Source organism: Athene cunicularia (genome assembly GCF_003259725.1).
Source record: "Athene cunicularia isolate RWA chromosome 5 unlocalized genomic scaffold, athCun1 chr5_part3, whole genome shotgun sequence".
NCBI classification, from domain to species: Eukaryota; Metazoa; Chordata; class Aves; order Strigiformes; family Strigidae; genus Athene; species Athene cunicularia.
In genome coordinates, this window is record NW_020799103.1 from 3,283,546 (window position 1) to 3,301,529 (window position 17,984).

General features: G+C 36.1%; 2 protein-coding genes across 2 annotated transcripts in view; one reads left to right on the top strand and one right to left on the bottom strand.

Moving 5' to 3' along the window:
• Window positions 1-9,154, top strand: part of CCDC73 (coiled-coil domain containing 73) — a 97,117-nt gene extending 87,963 nt beyond the window's left edge. Inside the window, exons 20-22 of the mRNA XM_026850671.1 lie at window positions 835-2,391; window positions 5,072-5,205; window positions 8,277-9,154. Of these exons, the coding sequence (XP_026706472.1) occupies window positions 835-2,391; window positions 5,072-5,205; window positions 8,277-8,486 (1,901 nt within the window). The 3' untranslated portion in view covers window positions 8,487-9,154. The remainder of the gene's footprint in view (window positions 1-834; window positions 2,392-5,071; window positions 5,206-8,276) is intronic.
• A 107-nt stretch (window positions 9,155-9,261) lies between these two features.
• Window positions 9,262-17,984, bottom strand: part of EIF3M (eukaryotic translation initiation factor 3 subunit M) — a 14,756-nt gene continuing 6,033 nt past the window's right edge. Inside the window, exons 5-10 of the mRNA XM_026850674.1 lie at window positions 15,791-15,874; window positions 14,329-14,428; window positions 13,800-13,881; window positions 10,576-10,719; window positions 9,967-10,027; window positions 9,262-9,534 (exon numbers count right to left, since the gene is read on the bottom strand). Coding sequence (XP_026706475.1) covers window positions 9,414-9,534; window positions 9,967-10,027; window positions 10,576-10,719; window positions 13,800-13,881; window positions 14,329-14,428; window positions 15,791-15,874 — 592 coding nt within the window. The 3' untranslated portion in view covers window positions 9,262-9,413. The remainder of the gene's footprint in view (window positions 9,535-9,966; window positions 10,028-10,575; window positions 10,720-13,799; window positions 13,882-14,328; window positions 14,429-15,790; window positions 15,875-17,984) is intronic.

Genomic DNA, 17,984 nt, shown 5'->3' on the forward strand with positions numbered 1-17,984 from the left:
CAAAACCAAGGACTTGCCCTTTCCCATAAAACAATTAAGGTAGAAAGAAAGCGATTGCACTGCACAGGACAATGAAGGTCTGTTCATGTGGATAATCATAATACTTTTCTATACAAAGCATTTTGTAACTCCTGTAAGTAATTTTTTGAAGCCACCTCCAGGAAATGTACTCTAATGCTCAGTATCTAAAGTGTAGCAAAGAGAAGTGGAAATTTAAAAGCTTATTAACTGCAAAATGACCGCTTTAAAGGATCAGTGCTCGCAGCCTTCAAGTGTATCTTTCAGAAAACACCTTTCTGATCTTGAAATGCCTGCTATTCCTCACTGGCCCACTACCATCAAGTCACAGTGTATTCTTTTTGGTAGAAACACAGTCCCTTAAACAGTTTTGTTGTTATCCCTTTAGCTAAAACTGCCACTTTCAAAAATAAAGACAAATACAATTGCAGTAGTAACCAGTGGCTTAAACTTTTATGTAGATACACAATGGTTGATTAAATATGTGTTATAATTTCATAATGAAGACCCCTTTCATTAATAAGGCTGATGGATATCAGTTGGGAAATATTTTAACTGTAAGCCATATCTAAAATCGACAGAATGTTAACATATTTTCTGTTTGAACAGTTAATAAATAATTTGCAAGTTACTATAATGTAATGCTTACCTTTTGTAACTTTTTGATAGACTTGTGTGTGTAATGTAAGATAAGAAAAATCAGTATTGATACTAATCTTGAGTCCATCCCTTTGGAAAGTTTAAACTGTAAAAATAAAGCATTATTTAACCTCTAGGTTATCTATCACTAACTAGAGAATACACTTACTCTAACAGATTTACAAGTTCTTGAAAACAGTTTTAAGGATGAAATTAATGTTGCTAGCCCTTATGAAGAAAAGCAAAGGGAGGCTTCTCCCAGAAATACCCTCTGCACAGATACTGATTTAATTACCCAAGGACGGACCTCAGAAATACATGTCACTGAGTGCAAAGAAGCAGAAAATCTAGGAGCAGCACCTAGAATGTTACTGGATGAAAACAATGCATATTTAGAACAAAAGCTGCAGGACAGCACTGAGCCATGGACAGCGTGCCACACACAAACAGGAAAGATCTTTTCGGACAGTACTGACACCGTAGGTGCCTACAAGAAAAATGGAAGTCAGGAGACCAACTCTAGCAAGCAAGGGTTGGGCAATACTACAGATGAATCAGTCTGTACTAAGGCAGATAAAAAATCAAATACCATACAACGCAACACAAGTGTCCTTACACCTGAAGCACCCAAACCCAAGTCTGAAGTGGTTCTTTGCACTAAGAGTGCTGGGTGTGAGAGAAGTACAGATAATGAGCAAGCAAAGGAATTAAGTCTTGGCATCCTATCTTATGTTAAAGAAAATTCTCAAATGGAGTACCAAAAACGTACCCAGCAGGACAGTGACAATTACATAGGCAATGGACTACATAAACCAGAAAAAAACTTGCTAAATCTGAGTGGTTTAAATAGAGATAAACTTCCTTTTAAACAGACACACATAGATGCGGAAGACAGAAGTTACAATGACAGTGCCAGAAACATAAACAAAGATGATGTGCTGCGGAGTACTGGTGTTCCAGCAACTGCTGCTCAGAATCCGCCAACCCTTTATTGCGGTAATGGAAGCAGTGATGATGCCACAAAAGCACACAGCGCTAATATGTCTCTCTCAGGTACTTTCAATTTATGCCCCCTCAAAATAGACAGAAGAATATATGTGGGTGACATGAGCAGCAAGCAACCTGAACAAGACAGTACTGAACAACCAGGGAATGCTACAAATACATGTACTTTGAATGCTGAAGCCGTATCTCCAGTGAAGGCTGACGGTCTTGAAATAATTGCTCATAAAAAACCCCCAACACATAGAGTTAGTACAGACAAACGAATTCCATGTAAAAAAGTTAATGATGATATTCAGATACACTCCATCAAAAATGGATATTCCCTGGAGATTAATAATTCAACAAATAACACATTGTTAAAAGAGAAAAAAGATTCACTGAATAGTACAGTTCCAGGAAGGAAGTTTGCTGAGGGTCACCTGAAAAAATCATGCTCTTTACCCATGAGAACATCTGGAAATTTAGTAAACATAAGTGGAAGGTCATCCTTTGATCTTTCAACCTCAGATAAAAAAGCTGAGAAAACGCCAGTATACTTAAACTTTTTAGACCCCAGTTCTTGTTCAAGAGTAAATCAAAAGAGAGGTCAAAGTACATGGACTTCAGCTTCCAAGGAACCTTCCCTTTTGAAAGAGAAACTACCATGCTCAGTGGAAAACACAAAGATTACTTCAAAAGCACAGTGTCAAAATCTCAGTGAAAATGTTGACAGAAGAGAAACAGGACTTGGTAAGAAAAATAAGCCTTTATATTTTGAAGCATGTACGAATATATGTAGAAAAACCATCAAAATATAAAATTTCTGCATCTAAGTTTAGCGTAGCATTAGAAAAACATAAACCTGACAGTTATATGGTAACACAGATGTGTCCTGAAATGAGGCTTAGAGAAACTTTACTTTTTTTTTTAATTAATTGTACATTTTTGTACACTTAAAACCATCTGAATGTGTTTAATGTGTGAAGGGAGAAGTTGGAAAACACGCCCACCTGTTAAGAGTGCTCAAGGAGCTTTTTCATCTCCTACTCTTGGCACTTGGGTGATTGTTTGCTGAGCAATATTTTGCATCTGCAAAACAGTGAATATGAACTTTATTCCATGTTCCTAAATCACTACTGAAAATGCGGGAAAAAACTGTGGTTTAGATTTGTTTTGCAATAAAATTAGCTGCTAGATTACCTCATATTTATTTACTAAAAGTGCCATTTCTAAACTCAGTCTTTTACCATATAAAAGCATCATCTCTATTTCCACAGTAAACTGACTCCGTTTACAGATGTTCCTCTACTTCAGAAACTGGACAGAGTAAAAGATAGTAGAGGTGGTGCCTTCCTTTCTCAAAATAAGGCTTGTATGCAGAGTCTAAATGCATGCTGTAAGCTTAAAAAGGAGATGATCTTTTAGGCTTTGGAAGAAACAAAAGCCCCTGCTTTTGTAGAAAAATGGAGCTTTGGGTGCTTAGATGTTTTTCAAAAGAGCTAGATCCGCACTATAGGGTGTTTGTGTCTATTTGAGGTTTTGTTGATGTAGTGTTTTGAGCTTTGTCCCTTACACATACAAAGAGCAGAATGGAGTCCTGCCCCTTAGTTTTTCAGCTAGTGGCAGGGAGACTGAAAACCAGCAGTCTTGTTTCTTTATATTGTTCTGGTGTTTTGAACTTAGGTTTACAGGTAATTTTGTTTCTGTACTTGGTCTCTTGCCTATGTGTATTTGTGTACAGATGCACAGTTTTTTGAAGTTCAGTTTCAGAAAGTCGTTGTCCCTAAAACAACAGTGGTGGTGGCAAGGTAGCAGAATCCTGATCTCGGATGGTATGTTATTTTTTTTTAATAACATGAATTTTGATACCTGTTTCAAGAAAATGAATGCGTAGTAAGGTGATGTTCTGCATGTATCTTTTCTGTAAGAACAGACAGCACTATCTGAAGTTCTTCCATGTGTTCCTCCTTTTCTTGTCAGAAACATTTCTGTATGCAAAGTACTGTGATTCTAAGTGACTCTTGAGAGGTTCATCCAAGGGAGTTGGTAGGGATTTTAATATAACTCTAGGTCCCCAAATATGTTGTCTAGTGACCAGTACAGTCACCAGACCTCATGAATTCTAGCAAAAATTCACAGGTAGGATCTTGGTCTGGGTCCCAGATGTGCCTTTCGCTCTCATCATACTGCCTAATTTAGATAGGTCCCTACTTAGCTGGCTGACCTCTTGGAATCCTGCACCTCTTTTGGAGACTAGAGAACCTTACTGTCTGGGTACCCAAATCATTGCAGTACTCAGCACTGCAACTTTCAGGATTTATTGTGGTTGTTTTTTTCTGTTCTTTCCAGATATTTTCCCAAATGGCAAACCTGGAGTGGAATCTATGTGGACAGTGTCCCTAAATTTTTATTTTTACTTACTTACTGCAGCACAGTTTAATCATATGGGAAACCTAAAAGTGAACAGTATTGGTAAAAGTGTTTAGTAAGCCTATCTGAGGAAATTCCTTTTACTGCCTAACCAGAATGCATTTTACTATTTATACAACTCTGGTTCCCAGAGAGCAGCCATTCCACATCAATAAATGGAGGAATGAACTGGGAATGTGCAAGATCTTCCTGGCGAATTCTTAACACTAACTCATAAATATCTTCCTCCCAAGAGAAAATGACAGTATTCTTAATTAACTGTTATAAAACATGTATTTTTGTAGCAAAACAAAGATTGTACCATTGTAGCAGTGATCGACAGGCATCTGTGTAGCGACAAAACAGCTACTGCTGGTATTATGAGTATTGTGAAAGTACACTTATGTTTTGATCTTGCAAGGAACTTGATACTGGTTTCAACAGTCTACTAGCAGTGCACAAAGCCACTGAAGGATTGGAGCCTTATACTCTGCTATGATTAATTTACTTATCTGCCCTTCCCACCGTTAGTACCTAGCTATAGCCTGATTTCCTGAAACACTAGTTATAGTCATTTACAGAAAGACTCCTTATTTAAAATGTTCGTGGACTATAACCTATGTGTTTAGAATGTCTTTTTATTATAAGTCACCCTAGAATATGATGTCAGGATGGCAGTAATTACGTATTTTATTATCGTTATCAGAAGGTGAGTCTTAAAATAATACTGTTTGAAAAAAATATAATATTCAGAATACATACATTTTCTATAAATCACAATTTTGTTGTTAATATGAAAAAATAATACAGAAAACTTTTTAAATCAAAGTAGAAACATACCATATAGATGCAGAAGTATGTGAAAGAAAAAAATGAAAAGGGAAAAGCCCACAACATTCAGCGATTTAAAACAAAAATACTTCATTTTTTAAGATCTGAGGTAAACCAGAAGTTTAGTTACTTTACAATTAGTGCCTAGAGACTAAATTGCAGTTGTTATCATTTCCTTGTTGTCAATCAGGTTCTACCAGTTTTAACAGAACTGCCAACACATTGAATACCTCTAGTATCCACCAAGACCCCCAGGGAGACCCTAGTGAAGACCGGAATGCTGTAGCAAAGACTTTTTATGATTCTTCTTTTCCCATAGAACATGTAAGTCAATTAAAAATATTGCGGACCAGACCTCAGTGAGCTAATTCCATAGATATTTGTACAACTGTACACATCTGGATACTTTAAGACTGAGTCAATCTCCAAAATAATATCAAAAGGGCAACAAGGCACCATTTTTCACAATTAAGGTTGATAGAAAGCAGCAGGAAAAAGTCACAGCATATGAATCAAACAGATGCTAGCCAGTCTGTTTGGGAAGGGAGGAAGAGGGTAGTTCATTCATTGTGTACCCTAATAAAAATCATCACCTAAAAAAAAAAAAAAAAAAGTAGTACATGAAAGTATAAAAACATTGATTCCTTTATTACTTGACACATTATTTAAAAGAATCTGTGAAAGACTAAATATTCAGCATATCTATGAATTAGAGACTGTTTATCTGTGCTGCAGTTATGTGATGTCGTATTTAGAGTTATATTTATTATTTAGTAGGATGACATTACACAAACATGTGTAAAAGCAGAGAATTAAAAAGAAACCTATTGTTTCCCTGTAAGACAACTTCATTCAGGATGGCACTAGCAATGTCTCACACTGCATTTTCAGATCTGTTACACTGTGGAGCTTGGACAGCTCTAATTGCTGCATTAGGATTTGACCTACCTAATGCTAAACGTACTATTCAAGAGTGATACAGTAATTTACAACTGCAGTTGGCATTCCTTTTTAGACGAGGTTCTAGAGGTATTTCTGAGGTAGTTATGGCTCTCTTCTTTGGATGAGGTTTGAGGTCAGGCTGTGTTGTGCTTTCAAGTGACAGAGCTGGCTGACTTGAGGGGACTTCATCAGCTCTCAACACCATTAGCACTCACATTCTAAGAAATTCAGAAGTAAAGACTGATGTTTTAAATTACTCAACTTTCCTAACATGCCTCTACTTGGGAATGACAGTGAGGTGGGTTTTTCACCATAGTGGTGGCATTTACTTCGTCTCTCTTGCTTTTTCTCACTGAGGTGGAGCCAGGAACTGAGTGAACTAAAATACCTAGTCTACAGCTAATGAAAGTCTGTATTTCATTATTCGATTGTGGTTATATCTACGTTGTCACCTCCAAACTAAAGCTCTTACATGCTGGCTAAGTAAAAGCTGAGCTGGACAAGAACAGTGTCTTGCTGTTTTGATCTTAGATTATTTTCCAAATACTTAATCTATGAAATCTCAGCCTGGGATATTGCAGACTCCTCCCTCCCTTCTGTGTTGGTGTCATTCTAATACCTTCTGTCCTCAAATTTGTCATTTTTATGACTGATACGAAAAAGCTGCTGGGAGATTAAAAATAGGCTCAGCAGTCTTTTTAGCTGCTCAGTTTATTTGTTTTGATAACATGTACAGTTATAACTAGAGCAGATTTACGCCTTCTACAATTTGGGTAATCTCATTCAGCCAAAGTATAGTACTCTAAAAAGTGATAAAAATTAAGAAGAAATGCTACAGGTGCACTTAAAATTCTAGTAAAAATATGAAGAATTTTTTAAACATTGGTCTGAACATGCCTGAGTACCAAGGAAAGGATGAATAAGCATCCTCAGCTCAGTTCCTAACCACGCAGTTATACTATGTGTTTTTATGCACATGTCCCCTACAGGTTGCATATTACTCAGCACTGGCATTAAGACACATTTTACTTGTATTTTATTGTGAAAATGCTGAGGTGAATTTTTTTTTTAAGCTTTATTCTAAACCTACTGTCACTGAACTGTATTGAAATACTCTAGACCTCTTTGGAGAAGTAACTGCAGTTATGTAATATATCAACACTTGGCTTCAGTAAAATCCAAGTAACATGGCATGGCTTTATTTCACTGGAAAATTTCACTTCTACACATGAAAGACCTATATGAATTTTTCTCTTAAATTAGTAGGATGGGACAGATGCAGCCCCATGTGCTATTCCATAGATTCTGACTAGTGGCTTGCAAGGAAGTATGATCCGTTTCTTTCTGAGGCCTTGGGAAAGACAGTGTGTATGTATATGGCCTCTAGTGGACATATACAGCCACTAGAATTAACAGGTCGAAAATTTTACTGCTCAGGTGAAGAACTTACTTCCTCAGTGAAATGAAGATTACAGTCATTACTGACCTGAAGTATCAGCATCTTCAGCTGCATGGCAGTAATGCTGTTACAGATGCAACAGGCTCAGTGAACAATCTGCATGAAGTGTATCTTTATATTTCAAACTTCAGGACAGGCTTAGGCACTGGGGAAGGAAAGTTATAGCACAAAATTCACATGCTAAAATAACGGCAGGCCTGATAACCACTTTGTGTCTTACAGCTGGTTGGGGCACAGTTGCCTAATATTAAAAAATAATTGAGCAGATGGGGAAGGCTTCATCTTGCACTCCCTGTAAGAGAATTACCCTAGCATGCAACCGAAGTATGAGATGTCACATTGCAGATCCCTGGCTCTGTGTAACGTGGCTTTGTTGTGCACCTGTGCTCAATGCAATGTCCGATTACTTGTGTGGAGAACTCATCAAGCAGAAAGCTGTGTTGCCATATGCGTTTGAGTTGGACAGATATGAAGTCTCAATCAAATAGTAATTAAAACTAGTCAAAGAACAAAAAGATCTTTTAACGTAAAAAGCAACCTATTACAAGACCTTGTATTCGTTAATGATGTTTGCTTTCTAATCTATACAGTGAAGCGGAGAGGGAGTTAACACTATAAACCTCATGATTTTGGGTTTTGTTAATCAAATGCTTGCATAGCAATAGAAATGTCAATTGCAACATTAAACTGTTTAATGAAACTATTTATTTTGCTAATCTGCATTCTAGTACAAAGCTGGGTTTTTTTAATCATAGTCTTCTGTACTAAGTCTTATGTTAAGGTTTGGTTTATAAAAGTATATTTGTCAATATCAAGTTTTCTAAATTAAAGTTGAAGCAAGCACTTCAAATTAAATGCATCTTCTCCAATTGCCTTATCTTTCTGTTCACATTTCTTTTTCCTTGCTTGCTTAATGCTCAGCAGAATCCAACAATTTGTACCTTTGTACTTGAATTTCTCTGGATTATTAACTGCTAAATTTGTATTCTGTCAGGAGAAAGAAAGATTTACTGCTTTACAGCACGAGCAGAAGTCTTCTCACATGACTGTAACTCCAACGAGAAGTGAAAGTGCACTCAGAGATGAGGACAGCTCTTCTATTCATAACGTCATTATACAAAACCAAATAGAAGAAATTGAGAAATTCCTGAATTTGGAGAGATTTCATTCAGCAAGAAAAAGAAAGTATGAAGAAAGCCAGTGAAGATCAGTGGCAGGAGATAAAAAGCATGTCTTTTAGGCACAGATAAGTCATGTAAATCAGATGTGTAGAGGTATTCCTACAGAATATGGTATATATGCACCATGCTTTCATGTTTAATACAGCATATACTTTTTGTATGTTCAAAAATTGATACTATCCCTACTAATAATGTTAGTTCTCTGTTTCTGCAATCAGATATGCAAGTTCTTATGGGCTTTGCCTGAAGTTTAAAAGTTCACTAATGTTTTATTATCTACTGATTAAAATTAAATGGATACTTAAGAGTTCCCTTCTCCTGCTCACTTCATTTTGGTGTCTCAGTCAGTTTCAGGCAAAATCAGCTGCAACTGTTTCAAAATACAAGAGTTTCTACAAATATTTACAACAACTTACACCAGTTCCAAGTGGCAGAAGAACAGGAAAACCTTTTGCTTACTTTTAAATAATTGGGCAGTAAATGTATCTGTTGTAGTTGATTCTGTATCAATAAGATCTCTTTCAACACTAAAGCATCAGGTACGATTTACAGAGATTAAGGCAGCAGGATCTTGCTTGAAAAAGCTTCACTTCTAACTGGTTCACATTTTTCCTCCCTTAGGGTCTAAGGGAAATTCTCTCACTTTACAATTACTTGCATTATCATTTTTCTGATCTCCCTCCCTTCCTCCCCCCACCTCTTGCAAAGAAAGATCCTCACACTGTAAACAAGGACAAAAGCAGCATAACCAATATTGCCACTCTTTGTTGCTAATTATGTAAGAAAATCAACAGAAGATATTTTCTGATGTTGTTTTATTGCTTTTTCCATGTCGCAATTTAGAATATTTAGCTTCTTTAAACCAATTGCATACATTTTGGAAACATTCACAAATTATCAAAGTTTTCAATAAATTTAATCTGTAGTGACTTTATTGTCAAAAAATTTCTTTAAGTGTCTGAGAGACTGAGGAGACTGTTTTTCACTTGATTTAAATTTTGTTTCCAGGTGTTTAGAGTGTCATACAATTGCTGCCATTGCTGCTTTCCAAAAGTCCGATGTGTGCTGTGACTAGAGAAGTAAAACAAAATTGGAAGATGATTACTAGATGTCATGCTCACCTAATTCCTTTTTCTTAGCATTACTTTACGCACACAAGTGAATAAGAAAATTTTTATTCTCTCTATATAAAGGACCACACTTTACCAGTGAAGAGAATTCTGTAGCCTTCCCAAATATTTAAAGCAACAACAGTCATTAGTATTCTTGTCACTATTAGGTCATTAAATGAAATGTGCTGGAAAATAGGACTCTTTCATTAAATAAGCTAATCACATTCAGTGTGAGCTTTAATAAAATTATGATAAATAGCAACTATTTAACTACCAGCAACTGATAGGAACAATACCTTGCTTCTAGTTAGAATATTCTACAAATGTAAGTGAAATAATTAGAACACACTAAGTTCTGCAAAATGCTATGAAGAATGAAATGAAGTCTTACCTGACAACTACTTTCCTCTGTGTCTGATCTATTTTGCAATACACCATCTTTGTCTTTACAGCTGCAAAAAAAAAAAAAAGCTATTTTAAGCAGTATTTTCAAGATAGTGCAAAGGAATTAAACTGTATAAAAACTGTTCAAAATTAGATTAATACTAACATAAAACCACAGCAGTTCACTTAATATTGGTTTTAACAGTCTAGCAGGCAGAAAAGCAAAATGATGTAACAAGATGAAGGTCATGCATGAATCCTATTGTTTGGTGCCAATCTATTAAAGCAATATCCTGTACAGTTTTTATGAACTTCTCCCCCCTACAAACACATCCTGTTTTAATGACAGCAAACAAAACCAGACGACAAATTAAACCTGCAAACAATTTATTAGTTCTATAAAGAATTACATAAAATACAGTTCCTGTCACTGAAAATATCTGTTTAAAAAGACAACAGTTAAGCACATCTTTAAGCATGAAGTTTTGCAGCTGTATCTCATAACAAACACTGAAATTAAAAATTGATATTTTTCTGAATATTTAACACTAGCCTAGAAGACTATAAATGATATTGCTCATTAGCATTGTTTAAAGTATGGTACCACAGTTCTTACCATCAATAACGAATGCTTCTACATCATCAGCTCCAATCTGAAGTTCCTGTTGCATTGTATCAAATGATATTTCTTTATTCTCCACAGCCATTCCCATGAAAGTAAGTAGCCTCATTTTTGCCATATTGTGTTCGTGCAACAAGCCTGTTTAAAAGTGTTGATAGTTTATGGACGTGAATTATAATTCAGTTTTGGTTTTCATGTTATTTTTACTATATATGCCTCCAGTAATTTAAAATTTATGTCACAAAGAAAATATTCCACCTGTCCTTATCAATGATTTTTTGAGGCAAACATTAATTCCTGCATCTTCCTTGTATTTTACTACAGGAGCTAGTTTAGTTGTGAATTCATCAAGACTCGGTCATTGTCAGTAGAAGGTAATAATACATCTCTATAAAAGTGAAGCACAGAAATTTTTTGAAACAGTCTAAAAACATCACCTTAACAGAATTTTAGGTGGTGAGGGTGTAAGTGGATTTTTCAGTTCTATCATCTGGAAGAACAATGCAACAACAAATGGAAAATACATGACTGGTCATGTCAAAACTGTACAGCCTCCGTGCTCATTGTCATGTATTGGCTTGAAAATAAACCTCTCAGTAATGGTTTAGCAATGTAACATCTTTGTTACTCTCTATACCACAGCAAAAACCATCGTAAGTCACCTGTAGAGCATCTAGCCTGGCAAAAAAGTGCTCTTCAAGAACAGAGGAACAGCTACTAGAAGTTAGATCTTTTACATGATTGTATGAAAAGCAACATGAGGAACTGAGCCAAGGGCTCACACATCTAAATCACAGACTGTCTTCCTGGAAAAAAGCCTAGGACAACAAAGTCAAGGCATTCAGATGAACCACAGCACTTCTTAATCTGAGTTCTGTGAGGTACCAACTGAGATTTCGGTGGAAGTTTCTTTAAAATGAATGTCAATCATTTTGGTTTGGAATGACATTATAAACATTCGCATTGCTGCAGTAAATATTTAAATTTGAAATTTATAACATCTATACACTAATAGGAAAGCACATTAGTGCACGACATCATGTTGTGTTAATTACCTGTAATTATGATGCAGGCTCCCTATTTGGCACTGATTCAACAAAAATGCGATCACCATAATTCATACGAATGAGGAGCACCAGCAACTATACCTAACTGGGTTTAATGGAACTCTACAAGCATCAAAAAATCAATTAGCACACATTAACCCTAATTAACAAATGCAAATGAGATGCTGATTAACTTTCCGAAAAAGACTGCTGATAATACCAGATTAAATGTGAACATGTTAGGGCGATTCAGTTGACACAGATAATGCTACTGGTGGTTTTAATTGTCAGCATTAATAAAACAACAAATTGTAACAAACTGATGCCACCTGTAGGAGCCTTCACTGCACAGCTTTCCTAGACTAGTTTTAATTGGTCCTGATTCAGGAAGGTTAGAACTAAAGCAGATGCTGTACTGTCACTGAAATCCTATTAACAACCTTTATGTTAAAGCCCAATGCCATGGCAAGTTATTAAAAAAAATATCCTTAAAGCATGATTAAAAATCTATTTAATTTTGGGAACAGATCATAGGTTTTCTGAAGAATTTCTGAATGCCTCATCTAATAACTGTATAGTTTTCTATACCTGACTGCCCTTGTTTATCAAAGGCATGGCTGAAACACTCAGAGAAGTTCCGAGCATTCCTGTCTGCGCTGCCTCACATCTCTACCTTGCCCACTGCTCAGAGACAGTCAGAATTTTCTGAGTATGCCATAAAGCCCATGAGAAATCAAGACAACTGGAAGTAAGGCCATCTTTCAAAACAGTTAGATATTTAAGGATTTTACTAAGATGATGTAAATCCTAAATATAATGAAAATGCACATTCTGTATATTCAGAGGTAAACACAGATACAGGGAGGCAAAGCAAAAAAAGTCATGACTATTGTATATTCTAAGATTAATACTATATATGTGTGTAATCTTCCATAAATTTATTCATATGTTGGCATTAAAGCATTTTCAGCAAATAATTCTGTGGACAAATAACTAACAAATAAGCCCTTTCAATACATAAAAATAATTACAATACCAAAACCGCTTTCCCCTAAGAAAGAAAAATATAAGATGTCTACACAGCTCATATTCAAATACATGACACATATACACATTTACAAACTACCAAAAACTTGCTGCTAATTTTATTCACAAAAAAAAAAAAAAAAAACCACACAAATTTCCATCATTTTAATACCCAAAGTACCAGCATTTTAAAGTCTGGGGAGTAATTATTCTCAGAATTATACCACACTCCATTAAACAAAATAATGCATGTGTTAAGAGGCTGCACTAAACTCTGTTTTAGCAAAACTATGCCTTTCCTCAAATGCATTCAGCCAGTGTTCAAGTGTCATTTCAAAATCAAAGTTATAAAAAAAAAATATCTGATTTTTATGGAAACATTTATTCATTACCAATATGTCAAAACCTTAATGCAGTAATAAAAAAATCTGCATCATTGAGCAATTTCTGCATTGTCACTGACCCCTGTCCTAAAAAGCTGGAATATAAAAAACCGTAATTTTAATGCATGCAATAGCTTATGAACCAGTGCTCCTTTGAAACAGTCAATTACACATCAACGGGGGAGTGTCAAAGTGTTAATTACTACTCCTTTTTTCCACAGTGTGTAAATAAAGAGGGTGCTGACATTAACATTCCATCACATTGCTTCATGTGATGAAACAAATTAACTGGGACAGACTGTGGCTTGCTAGGTCTAATGCATCAGCACACACACACACACACACACACACACACACACGATTTGCATGTTTTATCTTACTGTTCAGAAATATTTGTTGTTATAAAGTTATTAATTGTAAGAAAAATTGTAAAACATTTATACAAGCTGCTGGCTTACCCAGTGAAGCTGGGATCTCTGGCCTAGCCTGGAGTATCAATGCATTAAATCTTCCCTCCCAAAAGGTTTAAAAGAAAAGAGTTCTCTTCCAAGGACCCAGAAAACAGCTTGTCCTAGCAGAACTAGCCAGTTAGATGGTCCATTTACAATCTAGTAGATGTTGGAGTCTACAAACGCTAACCCATTCTTAAAAATTCTTATTAAATTTCCTTGGCTTCAATATATGGGTTCAAACTGAAGCACTTTGCTGCTTCCATATCTTAAGCCATGTAAATAGTCAGAAATGTAATGGTCTGAAAACTTACCAAGGGAGTCAATGAAGTCTTTGTTGTTCTGATAAAACTTGACATAGGATGCTAGTTTAGCACTTACAAATATTGTCAAAAGCTAGAAGACAGAAAACAAATGTAAGAACAGTTTAAATATTACCTGTTTCCCTCCCTGCAGACTGGGCAGATATAGATATAGATATATAGGAAAACTGTTGGCACTGAACAGAAAAATAAACTGTTAAGAGCTAAAATTCTGTCTTCTGTCAGTAGCTGATGGCGACTGTATTGAGCTTACTTGCTCTTCTCAGACCTGAAAGACAGTTTTGCTACAGAACTCACATGAGGGCAGAATTTCTAACCCTGAATTTCCGAAACTTCTAAAGGGAAACATTTCACATGTAATATTTTAAATTTTTTTAATTCTAAAAGCATTAAAAGAAATACTACACTGCAGCTCACTATTACTGACATAGGCAACTATTCTAATGAATTTCAAAACCCACTAATAAAACAAGGCACTCTACAGATATCAAACCATCTTGCTAAAAACAAGGTTACTTACATCATGAATAAGTTCTCCTTCCAAAAATTTGACTGGTTTTAAGGCAAGAAGATGATCAAAGAGAAAGGTATTTGGATCCTTCAATGCTCGTACAATACATCTAATTAGGAAAGGAAAGTGCTTATTTTTACAGCAATAAACATTTTTAAGATTAAGTGCAACTCAACTTGTTGTTCCTTGCTTTCTAGGAAACACCCAAGGGTTTTCAACTATTCTTAAGCTAAGTCACATTCCAAATTTAATCTTCATTTTACAGATGGAAAAAAGAAGGAACAGTAATTTGCCCAGTACCACAAACAACATTTGCCAGGTGGTAAGACTACAGATCACTCTACTGTTTCCATCTACGCATTTATTTCCAGCCCAGCCTTCATTCCTAGAGGTATTTTTACGGTCCTCCTAAAATTTCATAGAATTAAGTTGTTTAGGAAGATTAATTATACTTGAATACATGACACAAAACAGAGAAAACTCCAATACCAAACACTGCAAGGCCTATGATTTATCAGTTGCTGCTCCAGACTATAAACAGACCTAAAGTGTTTCTAGAACTCTAGATGAAAGCCTTTGTTCAGCGGCACATTAGAAGACTCAGTGCCACGCTTGTTCTGATAGCCTAGACTGCGACCCTGCCACATAACATACACCCAGAACCACCTACGGTCTGCACAGATGCAGCGGTATGATAAACCCCAGGAAGACATGTTCTTCCAGATGCAAAAGGCCTCAGATTGCTGTAGGGTAGTCAATGAACTTTTCATTTTATGCACATTTTTAATTTTCAAAATGAGTCATCCTGATTTTCCTCCACACTCAAGTATAAACAACTCCCTTGAGAACTACTGGTTGTACACACCTGGCAGAACTACACGACTTACTAAAAAATTTAATTCCTAAGAAGAATCATGGTAGGTAGAATGTCCAAATACAAGCTTTTACTATTTTGGGCCAACGGGGGGAAAAAAAATACACTGTTAAGAATCAGTTTACTTCCAGCTTGTCCAACAAGTATTTTATTTCTCTGCATTTCACAGCCTTAGTACTTGCTCACAGAAAAGAGAGCAAGAATTTCTTTTGAACAGAAAGTGCTATTTGAAAAGCACATTCAAAGTTAGAGTATCAAACAATCAGTAAGTAAAATAGCAGAAATAAAGGATGCCGGTTCAAATTTTGATTGCACAGTTGATGTAAACGAAGTCCTTCTTCAAGGCTGATCTCTCTCAGCAGGAACCAGAAACAAATCTGTACACTTGCACAAAGGAGTAAACCTGACTCTGCCTAGAAACAACCAAACCTACTGTAGACTGCCCAGACAAACGACAAGTCAGCTGTGCTACAGAAAAGAGGCTGTGGCAGGGCCCTTGCCTGCCAGGCCATTCGATATTCTTAACAGTAAGGTGATCAACATAACTTAGCAATTGAGAAAAAGCTACTTTTAAGGAAACCAGGAAGTCAGTATTACCTGTGAGCATCAACTCTAGCCTGGGAAGCATTGTCCTCTGTGTAACTTCCCAGTAGTTCCACCATTACTTTCGCTGCAGTGTCACTATAGAAGAAAAATAAAGTTACCTTGGGATTGCTGAAAAAAATAGTTCAAACAAGACACTCAAATATTTAAATAATTCCATTATGATGTTATAGGTCAAATTAAATTACACTTGAAAAAGATGTAGATGATCCATTTTAATTCTAGTGCAGAGAACAAATTAACTGGATGTATTCTTTCAATTCTTGTTCTACAAAATGTTTATCTTCACCCTTCATTTCATTCTCTTAAATTGATAAATTACCTGCTGGTTATGGAAAAAGCTTTCTGAGCTACGAACAGCTTTATATGGTTCACTAGAATGCTCCTCTTACACACATCTGGATTTAATCATTGCAGAATAAGTAGCACTGCAAAGTTTATTTCAAATGTAAAATGGCATATCTTAAAGAATATTTATGGTCAGGAAAATGACTGTATAAAAGCTGCCTTTTCTTCTTTCGCAGATTCTGTCGATTATTCAGAGTGAGAGCTGCTCATTTTACTGACGGAGTTAAGCAGAGAGCAATTAGATTGGCTTAGGCTGCTGTGAAGCAAGCAGCTTCCAACACTGCTCTGTCAGACAGCTTTCAGAAAAACAATCCAAATAAAACTTGAGTAAACCTACAGCCTTATCTATCCAGATTATTTGGTAAGCAACATCTTATCAATGTTACTGCTACCCAGCTGAGACCATAACTGTAATTTTAACAGATTTTCATTTATTTTCACGTTACAGTTCTTACCATTAGCGCGGCCAGCAACTGCTGATGCATTTTACAAACTTTTCAGCAAAATATATATGCATTGACTATGCTGCATGTATACACACAAAAAGCTCTTTCCTATTTCTCGTGGAATTCTTGTTAACTATAAAAACAGAAGGCTGTGCCAGTGGTTCTATACAGAAAATAGATTTTGCTGATGCCATCTTACTACTTCCTTTGAACAAGACAGGGTGTGGGCGCAGACATGACCAAACCTCCGTAGTGAGAGCACAAACCAAAACTCAGCAATATGAGCATGTGCTTTTCAGAAGTCTCCCATGCACATACACAGACTGACAGCTACTTTGCTAAGAGGTACTTTCTCAGTGGACGGGAGGAAGGTTGGATACTACTCTCCAGAGTACAGTGAGTTATAGCGTAAAGTTAAGCTCTTCCTTCAAAGTAGCTCCTTTCCAGATACAATAAATCTCCCTGTGTGGTCTAACAGGCCTAAAAAATTTTCCTTAAAAGAAAAACCTGCAAGAATAAAAGTTTCAATTCGCTTTAATTACTGAAGTTAATGGCATAAATTGCACAGTGAAGGAACAAGCCAACACAACACTCCCAGTAGGTACTGTGCTGTCATCCAGGTTTAACCCATACAGCAGCACAGCTCTAAATGTTTTTTCCAGTACAATGACACTATTATTAGATGGGTATTTATTTTAAATCTCACAGTACTATTTGACAACTTCTCTATAGGGTGAGGTTTTGTGCTCCTAGAGAATTTACCAGATCTCACAGATGTGCAGTATGAATATGAAGACATTATGGGAAACAAGCAACATCATACATGATTTAGTTGTACATTGAGTGAAGATGGTTTGTACCCAAGGCAGAGAAATTTTCTACAGGTCTCAGCCATGATTCCAGAACTGTGTTCAGGGATGTAAACCTGAATGAAACATTTGTTTTAAGACTCCAGCATTAAAGAGGGCAGCTTATGTTTTTGTGGTGGCAACTGATATTGGTGTGTAGAGGAACTGATAGCTCTGTATCAGTGAAATCAAATTAATTTAGGCAGCTTTATACATGAGAGAACTATTTACATGTAAATCAGTCTGTGACAGACGATGATTTTTGCACTGGTGAAATCTCATCAACACTAAATGTTCTAGTGAAGACAAAGAGCCATGTCAATGCAGGACTGATACTATACAAACATTCAAACAAAGATGCTCAGCACATGTGCTACTCAGCCTAACAGTACACGACACCCTCTATCTAATACAAGCTTTCAGTAGTTATTCTTAAACACTTCAGAACTGTGTTACAGATTTTTGGAATTTCTCCTCTCCCGTTTCCCTTACGAGCAAAACTCAAAAACTACGTATTCAACTATTCAAAGTAGTATTTGCAATCCC